This window comes from Trichosurus vulpecula, chromosome 2, assembly GCF_011100635.1.
Source record: "Trichosurus vulpecula isolate mTriVul1 chromosome 2, mTriVul1.pri, whole genome shotgun sequence".
NCBI classification, from domain to species: Eukaryota; Metazoa; Chordata; class Mammalia; order Diprotodontia; family Phalangeridae; genus Trichosurus; species Trichosurus vulpecula.
This window is the reverse complement of record NC_050574.1, coordinates 259,814,796-259,827,732: the sequence shown is the minus strand read 5'-3', so window position 1 is coordinate 259,827,732 and position 12,937 is coordinate 259,814,796. Positions and strand designations below refer to the sequence as shown.

Below are 12,937 nucleotides of genomic sequence, written 5' to 3'. Positions count from 1 at the left end.
TAGGGAGGGGCGGAGCCCGGGTATGGCTCATGCAGATTGCGGGGCCCATAGGGGGCGGTTGGTAGGGGGTGGAGGCGCCATCCGCACATGTGGTGCAGTAGGGGGGGCGGGGCCTGGTACTCTTTGCCGTGTGCGCCCCATACGTGTATCACTCGTTGCTGCCGATCTGCACCGTGCGTTTGTCCGCCTGCCCCTGCAGGTATACTGGGGTCTCCCTCGCGCTTCCCTTTCCCATCCCTGGCCTGCCCGTCCTGGTTCCTTGTTTCCTCGCTGGCGAGTCTAGCGCGTGGATGGCGGAAGAGAGCCCTTCCCTGCACGCGCCGGCCTCCCCGGGCCTCTCTTTAAATGCTCTTCCCTCCAAGCTGGGGGGCGCTGCTTCAGCGAGCGGGAGGGCCTGGATCTGGCTGCGGAAAATGGCGGCGGCCGTCGGGGAGGCACGACCCTGGCCGGGGAGGAGGAGGGCCGGGGTGGGGTCGGGTCGGTGGAGGCTGGGGGAGCCTGCGGCTCTCCTCTACTCCAAGCATCAGGCTGCAGGCTGGCGCGTTGCGGGGCTAGGCCCGGCGGTGCTTCTAGACATTTTTTTTTTCCTTCCGAGGGGCACCGGGGCTTTCGCCCCGGGGTCATGGGGTGGGAGTGGGGCACGGGCCACGGTCGGATCTGCAGAGGAACGATTCTGGCGGGGGCGGGGGGGGGGGGGTCCTTGATTGTCCGGGGGCAAAAGGGGGTAGTCGGCAGCAGGAGTCCGTGCAGCTCTGCACTTCCGACAGCAGGGGGAGGAACGATGGGATTCTTGACCTTGTACCATGTGTCCTGATGGAAAGACATGGCCGGGCGTGGGGAGCTGGCGGGCCCCTTGCTCCCGTTGTCTCAAATGTATCTCACACTGATACTGTTTCAGCAGTTCTGATACCAGGAGACCTTTCCTCTCCTTGGGCGTTTAGCTGTGTCAGGGATTTTCCCTCTGACCCCTGTCCATGGCATTAAATATCATTGTCTTCACCTGGAGTCTTCTCTTGTGTTCCTCTCACCTTTAATTCATTCTTGAAGCCTGTTGGAAGCGCTTTACCAGCTAGTGCAGACATGAAAGATTAACTCTGGATTTTACCTGGAGGCCGAAAGAGGAGTGCAGCTTAAGTGGGTGGGTCTGCGTGGTGCCTGGGAGCTGAGGGCCCTGTCAGGGGCCAAGGCTAGTGTGTGCCTTTAGATGTAGCAGTAGTCAGTCGGGTTCTCACTGGTACTAGTGGCAGTAGTAGAGAAATGCTTTCAGAAGATGGGGAGGCTCTTGTGCAGTGAGTGCCTACCGCTTCATATTCAACAAGTGTCACGGTCGAGCCACAGGGAATCTAGAGCATTCGAACTGATTTAATGGTTTCATTTTTTTCCAGAAATGCTCCGGCTGTCTACAGTCTTTCGTCAGATAAGGCCAGTGTCTAGGGCACTGGCCCCCCAACTGACATGTGGTTATGCTAAAGACGTCAAATTTGGAGCAGATGCCCGAGCCTTAATGCTTCAAGGTGTAGATCTTTTAGCTGATGCGGTTGCTGTTACTATGGGGCCAAAGGTATCAGTCTCCTTTCCCACCCTTCCACCCCTTAAAACTGTCTTGGATTGAATAAGAATTATAAAAATTTTTGTATTGTCTAAGGAGCTGTGAGTAAGGTTTTATGTTAAGTGGGTAATTTCAAGTAAGCACATTTTCCTGAGTTAAATCAGTAAGGCCCAAAGCTCCCTCAGCCGATTTAATTAGGTGGCTTCCTCTTGATTCTTAGTTTTCTTATTTTCATCATTTTATTAAACTGGATAGGAGTCATTTGCATTACCTCGTAACATATAGAGAGGCAATTTATAACTCCAGGAAAAACTAACCTGTTTGCCTGCCTACTGTTTAAACTTTGGCTCAAATCCTAACAGCCTGAATTCTCAGGGTTAGGGAGTGAGGGGGAGAAGTTTAATAGACATTTGTTTGCAGGCTCTATCATTTAAAGAAAACTGTTTTGCTTCTTTGTATTTTTTTAGCCTTTTGTTAACCTTGATATAATTTTGAGTGTGTGGTGCTGGCTTCAGGAGATACAGAGTTGGGTGAGAGGAAGGACAGGTTATAGGCAAAATACTTAGGGAAATTGTTTTTAGTTTACAGGAAATCACAATTTTTAAAAGATAATTGTAATCATAAGCAGTTACTCAAGTAGGTAGAGTTGTTATCTTGGGGGGAGACTTTGATTTTATTGTTTAATATGTCCCAACTAAAATTTGGAAATTGAATTTAGTACTAGTGTCTAGAGGTCCATATAATCATAAGTGAGATTATCTCCCATTCATGGGGAAGAGGGGCATGGCATCATAGCATTTTTCACTTCTTTTGCAGATCATTTCCATCAGTGTTCTACCATACAAAAGCCCTTGGACATGGTAGCTATTCATAGAAGAGTTCAGTTCTGGTGTTAGTTAAATGCAATAAAGAATATACTCTTATGATTCCTCTACATTAAACAGATCATGAAAGACCAATGTTCTCTCAGTCATGCAAAGACTCTCACTTAGGCATGGGTGATATATAACACTGAGATAGCTGGAAGGGACCTTAAAAGTCATCTAGTCCAGCACTTATTAAACTGTGGGTTGAGACTCACAGTTTAAGAAGGATTGAAGGGGTCAAAAGTGGAAAAAGTTTTAAGAAGCCCTGAATTCCAAACCCCTTGTTTAACAGATGAAGAAACTGAAGCATAGAAAAGTGAAGTGACATTCCCAAGTGATTCCAAATACATAGGCCAGAGGAGCCAAACCGGGAGCCTGCAAAACTCCAGTGTGGTTCAAACCAGATTAAAATGTAATTGGGAAATAGTTAATAAAATAAACAAAAATACAACGTAGATAATATTCATTTGTAGGTTTCTAAGTATGCTAGTTATTTCTTTTTATTTAAGTTTGATCCTGATGGTATTGGCCGTAAGTGGCAAAGTTAAAATAGCTCTTAATTTGCATCAGTTCAGGAATCTTCTGCTTCTTTGAACTCTGTTTTTAACTGTGGATTAATGTTCTATTACATTCACATTTCAGACAGTCCCTTGATATTTCTGGAGCTGAGTTTCTTCTCCTTTAAAATGAGAATATTGAACTAGACGGATGATCTGGGTTCATAGTTTTAGACCTAGAAGGAACCTTTGAGGCCATCTAGTTCACTTGATTGGACAAAGAAATCTCCTAAAGAGCTAAGATTTGAGCTCAGATCTCAGATAAATCCTGGGGCACTTACTACTCCCCCAGTTTTAAGGATAGAAAGTAAGGGATTGTTTTCTTTCCTTTAGGCTAATAGTTAGGATTGATATGATCTATTTATATTTCAAAGGGATAAAATGTGAATGGTTTGGATAGACACCTAATAATTACTAAATACACACTTGATACCACCTAGTGGTACTGTCCAAGATTTGTGCCCTTGTGAAGCTTCAGAGGAAAGGTCAGTTTGATTATATGTTGAAGCTTTGCCAAATCTGTCCTTGGGAACAATGATTTGGGATTGAATTATTAGTGAGGCAGTATGATAATAGACTTTCTGGTGGAGTATCCAGTACCTTGGAGTGTTTCCAAGTGGATCTACTTTGACATCTTTCCCTTGTGATACTGCTCTTTATAGTTCACATAAGATATTTCTGTTTCTGTTTGGACCTACTGTTGGAGGGAATGCGCATGATTGTCTCATTCAATATTCTTGTGTTTGTAGGGAAGAACTGTGATCATTGAACAGAGTTGGGGAAGTCCCAAGGTGACAAAAGATGGTGTGACTGTTGCAAAAGCAATTGACTTGAAGGACAAATATAAAAACATTGGTGCCAGGTTAGTTCAGGATGTTGCCAATAACACAAATGAAGAGGCTGGGGATGGCACTACCACAGCCACGGTCCTTGCACGATCCATTGCTAAGGAAGGCTTTGAGAAGATTAGCAAAGGAGCAAATCCAGTGGAGATCAGGAGAGGTAAGACTTCATATAATTGTTGCACAATTTAAATATTAATGAGTTGTCTTTTTAGGAAAATAACCATTGGCTAATTCACTTGAATGTTCATTTTTATTTTATCTGCAATTCTGTTTTGATTTTTAACTCTGGCTATATTACATCAGGGCTAAAGTAATAAAAATAGATGTAATAATTGGTAACTTTTGAATTGACAGTCCTTGAAATAAGTAGGGAAGCAAGCTTAAAAAGGAAAGCAAAGCTGCCAATATTGGTGATAATTGGTCAGTGTGACTTAGGATTTTTGTCAGTCTTCTTTGTAGAATGATTTTTTTTTAATCACTTTTGTCAATGCATAAGTATTAAAGCAATTGTAAAACTTCTACTCAGGTTTTTTTGTTGTTGTTTTTGGAGGGGGCAAGGCAATTGGGATTAAGTGACTTGCCCAAGGTCACACAGCTAATAAGTGTGTCAAGTGTCTGAGGTCAGATTTGAACTCAGGGCCTCCTGACTCCAGGGCTGGGGCTCTACTCACTGCGCCACCTAGCTGCCCCTCTACTCAAATTTTAAAACACCTATTGGCTACAACTTATTTTCTATGTGACTTTTTTTTTTTTTTGACTTTGAACTCTTTGGGGCATATACCTAAATCCTGGGGTCTCTGCATTAAAGGCTATAGACATTTTAGTTACTTTGTATAATTTCAAATGGTTGAACCAATTCATGTAGCCACCAAAAGTATATTGCTGTGCCTGTTTTTCCATAATCCCTCCACCATTGTGACTATTATTTTTTGTCATTTTTTTCTGGTTTGCTGGATACAAGATGAAGTTTCTGGGTTTTATTTTCATTTCTTAGGTACTTGGATCAATCATTCATATTAAAGTTTGAGAATTGTTTATATACTTTAAACACTCATCCACTGAGTCCTTTATTACATATCTTGTTGAAAGTTCCCTTGGTGCCTTAAGACTAGCACAGAAGCAACATGTAGACTTCTTAAAGACTTTAATTCTTACCAGCTTCATGAAACTAGTTGTTGGCTCAAAATAAATATTATGATAACAAACTATTACTCTGGATTCAGGTGTGATGTTGGCTGTTGATGCTGTCATTACTGAGCTTAAGAAGCAGTCTAAACCTGTCACAACCCCTGAAGAAATTGCTCAGGTAGGCATTCTTAGTTAGCTGGCTTGTGGTCAACTATAATCTATTAAAAGTGAAAGCAAAAATAAGTTGCTATCGTTTTACTTTATGTTGGTCAAGCTAAGAACACTCACTGTAAACTATACTTTGAAATTTTATTATACTCCCATTTTCGTGTATTTCTAATTCAGGGCGATGTGATAGATTCACATTTAACTTGAGGTTGATTTTGGTATTTAGGGTTATTTTGACTGAAGTAATAAATTAGCCTCTCTAATGGCAAAGAAAAAAAATTAATTTTAAGTAAATGGAGGCACATTGTACTGTAGGGTTTAGTTTAGGGAATAAGTCTCCAGATAACTTTGCCTTAGTGATTCATTTCATAGTGACAATACATTTATGATTTTTCTGTTGGTTTTTGTATTTTAATGGTAGGTGGTATAAAAACAGGAATGATGTTGTCAGGGCCAATTGTGGATTGATTGCTGACAATAAAACTTTGCATTTGAAATTCTTACTTGATTCATTTTAGGTTGCTACAATTTCTGCAAATGGAGACAGAGACATTGGCAACATAATATCTGATGCAATGAAAAAGGTTGGGCGAAAAGGTGTCATCACAGTAAAGGCAAGTTATGAGAGTCTTTATTGGGTTGGGTCAAAATTAAAATTCTCAACACATTGAATAGATGGTTGATTAGTTTGATTCAGTAGTGTCCCTAACACATAGTAGGTACTTAATAAATACTTGTTTGATAGCCTAATGCTGCCAAGACAAAGTTATTTGGAAAGTAGTCTTTAGTTTACAGTAGTGCAAATAATGTTAGCCATCATATTCCAAGATTTATCTTAGCTCACCCTCAGTGACACATGCGCATATTTTTGAGTGTCTGAGTAATGGTGATGGCTGTGTACTGAAAGAGCTACACATTTAGTCTCCTTTGTGACCAATGGCATGCAAGGTAACAGATGGTTCAGACTGACTTTAATACAGTTGTTCTGGTAAGAGGAAAAAGTTGTCATTTTTTGTCATCCCAATAACTCCTTTTGAGTATCAAAAACATGCCTCTTAAGAATTCTGTTCCAGTTAGGCTTGTTAAAAGGAGCACTTTGTGAATGCTTTGAAAAATGGTACATCAAGTGGATAACTTATTCTAAATTTAGTCATCAAAAGGAAATAAGAATTCTAAAATTATGGATATAAATTTATATATTTTAAAAATGTGTAATGACCAGAAACAACCTATTTTCTATCTTTTTTGTGTGTGTTAGCTTCTGAATTCTGCGTTTGTATTCATGCATTCTTGTGGTAAAATTATATTGTGTCATAATGGTTCAAAATCTCAGACAATGCTACCTAGGAATATTTTTTGTACTGTTGTGTTTCACCTTTTAAGAATGTTCTGAAGCTATAACCCTGTTAGAATCCTTGGATTGAAGGGCATAACTGTATTATGGGGGGGGTGGTTGTAAATTGATAACCAAAAAAACTGTACTAATCTACTGCTCTACCACTAGTTGTAATGGGTGTATTTTTTTTGTATATTAAGTCCATTGTTTCTTCCCTATCTCTGTCTTTTCTCTCCCTTCTTTTTCCCTATCCTCCCTTTTTCTTTCATCCCCTTCTATTTCTCACCTCCCCTTTTCCTTCTATCACCTTCCCTTTTCCCTCCTTCCTTACATCTTCTGATTTTTAATTTTTATGTTGTTTAGATTTTTTCCCCCAATTTTGTTTACTCTCCTAATTTTTGTATGTTTGTTTTCCACTATATTCATACTTGATGTTCTCATCGTTTCAGGATGGAAAAACATTGAATGATGAATTGGAAATTATTGAAGGCATGAAGTTTGACAGAGGCTATATCTCTCCTTATTTTATTAATACAGCTAAAGGTAAATAACGTGTGATCACCGACATTTTAAAGGCGTGTATGGGCTGTATAATCTGAACTATGCCATATGTTGTACATTGGCTGTGACATTTCTGGAGGAGTATTTTTGCATTTGGGGAATGAGGAAGGGGGCAGATACTAATTGTTAAGTAGCAGGCGAAGTCATTTTAATTAGAGGAAAGATGGGATTGGAGTAAGAGGAAAGGGTCAAGAAAATGGCAGAATAAATGGAGGAGATAAACCGAGGAGCTAAAAAGTGAATTCTCTTTACAAGCAGACTAAAATAAATTATTTAGCAGTCTTCCTAGGGGCATTTGTCCGAGTTAGAGCATAAACTGTAACTTGTTTAACATAATTTATTACATATCAAATTTATGGGGATAATAGATAGTCACATTAGATAAGTAGTAAAATAAGTTGCTTTGCTTACATTAATATTCTTTACATTATGTAGGTCAGAAATGTGAATTCCAAGATGCCTATGTTCTCTTAAGTGAAAAAAAGATCTCTAGTGTCCAATCTATTGTACCTGCACTCGAAATTGCAAATGCCCACCGTAAGCCTTTAGTCATAATTGCTGAAGATGTCGATGGAGAAGCACTAAGTACACTGGTTTTGAACAGGTAATTTGAAGACTCTACAAATTGAGAGAGCCATTAACCCAGCTGTACTGCAGGTTGGGTCTGCCCAAAGTCCTAAGTCCTATTGCAAATTTTTATGCTTTTTTTCTACTGAAAATGCATAGGCACAGAAATAGTGGTATTAACTTTAACTGCAAGAAAGCCTGATTTTATGTGGTGTCTAGTTAGAGGTTCACTCGGGATCTTGCCAAATGTTTCCCCATTAATTTCAAGGCAGCCATTTTAATGGTTAATAAAATATTCTTTGTAAATTGCTTTAACATTTTTATATGTAGAACATGAAAAAGAAGACTTGGGTGGGAAGGTAGTTGAGTATAGTAGAAATAATACTGGTGTTTGAGGGCCTGTGTTCTAAGAAGTTACCTGGAAACTGAAACTCGTGACTGCTCACTTTTTGTTAATAAATGTTGTATTAAGAGCTTTTTAACTAACAAAGTTGTGATAGTATAGGGGGCAGAGAGCCTTGGAGTCAACAGGTTATTTAACCTTGGTTCCTTGGGCAGCTCTTTTTAAAAAAAAGAAAAAAAACAACTTCATTGATCTCTAATTTTATGAAATTAGAGGTTTAGACCAAAAAAAAAGGTTTTCATTCTATATTATGTTAACATTTTGAGCATCGCATTCTGGACTAGAATTTGGACATGCTAAACATGTAGAAAATTAATTCGGATGGAACAGGCAAATACATTATGTACCTTGATGTCACATATAGTCAGCATGATCAGCATGATCCTGGTCCTAAAAATGGTCTTGGGTCTTCAGGATTTCAAGGATAAGAATCTCCTGGATTTGCTGGCCTCATAGCTTTGTTTTTAATACCTTGTGGGAGCCGCTAGATGGCATAGTGAGTAGGGCACCGGCCCTGGAGTCAGGAGGACCTGAGTTCAAATGTGGCCTGAGACACTTTACACACTTACTAGCTGTGTGACCTTGGGCAAGTCACTTAACCCCAATTGCCCTGCCTTCCCTCTTGGCTAGCAGCCTTTATTATTGAGAAGAGAAAGAGGCAATGAAATTATCTGAAGAATGCAAACTGAGTTTCTTTACTGGTAGTCCTAAAATAAGTTTTGTAATGTTTCTGTGTTTGTAGACTAAAAGTTGGGCTGCAGGTTGTTGCTGTAAAAGCTCCAGGATTTGGTGACAACAGGAAGAACCAGCTGAAGGACATGGCTATTGCTACTGGTGGTACAGTAAGTAAAGTAGCTTCATACCAATAAGAACTAGGGATATAGGCACCCACAAAATATGTGCAGTGTGATATAGTAGCACAACTGGATTACTGCAGTGCCTCGTACATGATGGTATTTAATTAAATTGGACTTGGAGTCTGAAGACCTAAATTTGATAAAGATCGGGACAGACTGCTTCTTGGTGGCGAGATGCCTAGTTACATAATATTAAATTCTTTTTAGTCTGGACTTGGAACATCACTGGGTTCTTTTGTAGGTTAAAGATTAATATGTTCCGAATGAGCTTGATGTGATAAGACAAAAGTTCTGCTTAATGAAATTATTACTTTAATATCCAGCATATTTCATAACTTTTACAGGTGTTTGGAGAAGAGGGATTGACTCTGAATCTTGAGGATATTCAAGCTCATGACTTTGGAAAAGTTGGAGAAGTCATTGTGACAAAAGATGATGCCATGCTTTTGAAAGGAAAGGGTGAAAAATCCCAAGTTGAAAAACGTGTTCAAGAAATCATTGAACAATTAGAGATTACTACTAGTGACTATGAAAAAGAAAAGTTAAATGAACGTTTGGCCAAACTTTCTGATGGGGTAGCTGTAATAAAGGTAAGACATACGTGATGACCTTATTCAACCAAGGAAGTAGTTTGGACTGTTTCGTTTCTGATGGCAAGTCTCCTTTCACTGTTAGGTTAAATTGTTTGTGACAATTTATGCAACATAGGGAAAAGTCTAAACGGGAAATTGGTTAAAGACTCATTTAGTACAGGTTAATCAAGAGTTGGATAATGAAGTATCTTAGTAGAAATATAAGAAGTTGACTTCATAAATATTATGATTTTTTTCTTTGTGCTTTTTAATAAGGTAATGTTTAACACTGAGTTTTCTTGTACTTTTAGGTTGGTGGAACAAGTGATGTAGAAGTGAATGAAAAGAAAGACCGGGTTACTGATGCACTTAATGCAACACGTGCTGCTGTTGAAGAAGGCATAGTTCTGGGAGGTGGTTGTGCATTGCTTCGATGCATTCCTGCCTTAGAAACATTATCTCCAGCTAATGAAGATCAAAAAATTGGTAAAGAATATCCTTATACATTTGTACTTGAACTGGTGTTAATATGCTATTTCTGTTAATAGAAGGCAGAAAAAGTCCAGATTAGGGATGACTAATATTCATTACATGATTATGGTTCTAATAGTCTTACGGTTGGAAAGGTCCTCAGAAGTCATTTAATCCAACATGATACATAAACAGGGAACCTACATCAGAATAGGCATCACTGTCTCCTGACACCATTTCATTTTGGGGGGAATTTTATCCTGTCTTCAGTTGTGCTACAGCAACTTTACCCAAAATAGCTACTTATTATACTCTACCTATGTTGAAATCTTGTTGCATCCTATTTATCATGCTAGCATGTTAAGCATCTCTTGGGTCATTTATAAAAAATATCAAAAGACTTTGAGGTGCTTTGCTGAAATCTAGGTATATTGTTAATTGGCATTCTCCTGGTCTTCTAGTCCAAAAAAAAGGAAGTGTGTGTGACTGGTTTTGGGGGAGAGGGTTTTGGAAAGGTATGATCTAGTTGTATTTTCAGATGTGTACTTTGTTGTATTATAATGGGATATATATAGAGGTGGCATAGTGAATAGAATACAGGACTTGAGTCAATACCTGCTTTTGAATAGCCTCAGACACTAGCATTGTGAGCCAAGCAAGTCACTTAATCTTGGCTTGAGTTTCTTTATCTGTAAAATGATTATTAATATAGCACTTACATCTCAGGATTGTTGGGAGTAAAAAAAAAATGAAATAGTATACTTAAAGTACTTTGCAAACTTATAAGTGCTGTATGTTAGCTATAATGATATTTGCTCTCATGAACTAAACTCAATAGATGATCTTTCTAAATGTTTTTTCCTTCTATAGGAATAGAAATAATTAAGAAGGCATTGAAAATCCCTGCAATGACCATTGCTAAGAATGCGGGTGTTGAAGGCTCATTGATAGTTGAGAAAATTATACAAAGCTCCTCAGAGATAGGTTATGATGCCATGCTTGGAAATTTTGTGAATATGGTTGAAAAAGGAATAATTGACCCAACTAAGGTAAATATTTAAACTTTATTTTTACCATATTTCTCAAGAAATAGAGTAAATTCAAAGCTGTATAGAGAATGATTGTCCTGGCTGGTGTTAAGAATATTTAGTTAGGGAAAATTAATAATTTGATTTTTCCCCCCCTTAGGTTGTAAGAACGGCGTTGTTGGATGCTGCTGGTGTAGCTTCTCTGCTAACTACAGCAGAGGTGGTTGTTACTGAAATTCCTAAAGAAGAGAAAGAACCTGGCATGGGAGGGATGGGTGGCATGGGCGGAGGCATGGGAGGCGGCATGTTCTAATTTCCTAGAATAATGCTCTATCATGATCTGTGATGCAAGCAAGACTCAAGGCAGTGTTCTTCACTAACTTCAGAGAAGTCAGTTGGAGAGAGGACTGAAGTAAAGGCTGATGTTCAAGAAAATCATTATAACCATCAGTTACTGGTTTCAGTTGACAAAATATGTAATGGTTTACTGCTGTCATTATCCATGATAAAGATAATTTATTTTGTATTTTTTGAATAAAGACATTTGTACATTCCTAATACTGGGTGCAAGATCCATGTACCAATGTTCTGCTTTCAACTTAAACCAGCTGAGGCATTTTTACTATTATTCTGTTAAATCAGAATTTTAGTGTTTGCCATCACTAGAAGGAAAGTTCAGAAGCAGCCTTTCTGTGCAGATGAAGATTAATTGTGTACAAAGTAGAGAACTATCCAATTATGTGATGACCTTTGTGTAATAAAATTGTTTAAAGTTAATAACTGTATTATCTTATTTCTGTGTACTGGTGGAACTTAAACCATAAGAAAATAAAAACCCAATGACCAGATGTTGAAGTCTAAAAATTTGACTGAAATACTGGTTTCATCTAAACGATGCCAAATACAAATGGAAAAGGTGAAATTTCATACTACCCAAGACTGGATATGGTACAAGGTGGTACAGAAGAACAAGTCCTATATTTGGAGTCAGAACCTGGGGATTCAAATAATGATTCCTCTACTTCTGTCATTGGGTCCTTTAGTTACTAGGGGATAGTTAGCTCATTATGTGAGCCATAAATACCGGGTTCAAGGTTCTCTGCAGCATGGCCCAAATACCTATAGTTTTTATTGTTTTGGTTTTTTTTGGGGGGGGGGGGAAGGCAGGGCAACTGGGGTTAAGTGACTTGCCCAAGGTCACACGGCTAGTATGTCAAGTGTCTGCAGACACATTTGAACTCCGGTCCTCCTGACTCCAGGGCCAGTGTTCTCACTGTGCTACCTAGCTGCCCCTCAAATACCTAGTTTTCATGCTATTCTAGCCACTACTGTCCAATGCAACACTATTCTCAACTCTTCCCCAGACTCACTTCCCTTCTTAGATGTATTACTATAGCTCACTCCCTCATGATGTATTTGTAGGTAAGCGGGCCCCTTGGCTTTGCCCCTGAGCAATTCATTTCAATGATTTGGCCCTCAGTTTTTGAAGTAAGGAGGAAGGGCCCTCCCTCGTTTTTTTTAAAATAAGGGAGGGAACAATATCTAGCTCCTCAAATATAACTTACGCAGTGCCTTTCCCAGTCAGAAAATTAGTCTTTCTTAAAGCGCTTACATTTTACTTGACCTTGTCTGCAAATACTTGTTGGTCCCTTCCTCTTCCTGTATGTACTAAGTTTCTTAGGGGTAAGGAAGTTAACCTATTTGATTCTGTGCCTTACAATATGATCACTGAAATAATTATAAAATGTACAGTTACTAACAACCTCATTTTAAACCATGGCAATGATTCAGAAGCCAGACCATCTCACATAATGGCATCTATAAAGCTCTCTGTGGTTTGCAGAGCACATTCATAAATGTCTAACTCATTTCATCCTGAAAACAACTGGGATGTAGGTGTCTCTGTTTTAATGATGGGACTGAGGAAAAGTTAAGTCATTTGTCCAGGGTCACATAGCTAGGAGGTGTCTCAAGGCCAGATTTGAACTTGCTTTTCTAACTTCTGGCCCAGTGCTCTCTGCTATTGCAT

At 39.1% G+C, this 12,937-nt stretch overlaps 1 protein-coding gene across 1 annotated transcript; it reads left to right on the top strand.

The window, feature by feature from the left end:
- Positions 1–79: 79 nt before the first annotated feature.
- On the top strand, positions 80–11,685 carry HSPD1 (heat shock protein family D (Hsp60) member 1). The gene is made up of 12 exons (XM_036746750.1): positions 80–199; positions 1,386–1,561; positions 3,722–3,974; positions 5,041–5,123; positions 5,632–5,727; positions 6,899–6,992; positions 7,446–7,614; positions 8,723–8,822; positions 9,182–9,427; positions 9,721–9,895; positions 10,751–10,929; positions 11,069–11,685. Exons 1-12 carry the CDS (start codon positions 88–90, stop codon positions 11,219–11,221), a joined length of 1,836 nt encoding a protein of 611 aa, XP_036602645.1. The 5' UTR covers positions 80–87; the 3' UTR covers positions 11,222–11,685.
- Positions 11,686–12,937: the final 1,252 nt, after the last annotated feature.

Excerpts from the sequence above, each read along its gene's own strand:
- HSPD1 (XM_036746750.1), top strand. The coding sequence starts at position 88 with ATGTGGTGCAGTAGGGGGGGCGGGGCCTGGTACTCTTTGCCGTGTGCG. Across the intron at positions 7,615-8,722 it reads AGTACACTGGTTTTGAACAG|ACTAAAAGTTGGGCTGCAGG; the intron begins GTAATTTGAAGA and ends CTGTGTTTGTAG. Across the intron at positions 9,896-10,750 it reads TAATGAAGATCAAAAAATTG|GAATAGAAATAATTAAGAAG; the intron begins GTAAAGAATATC and ends TTCCTTCTATAG.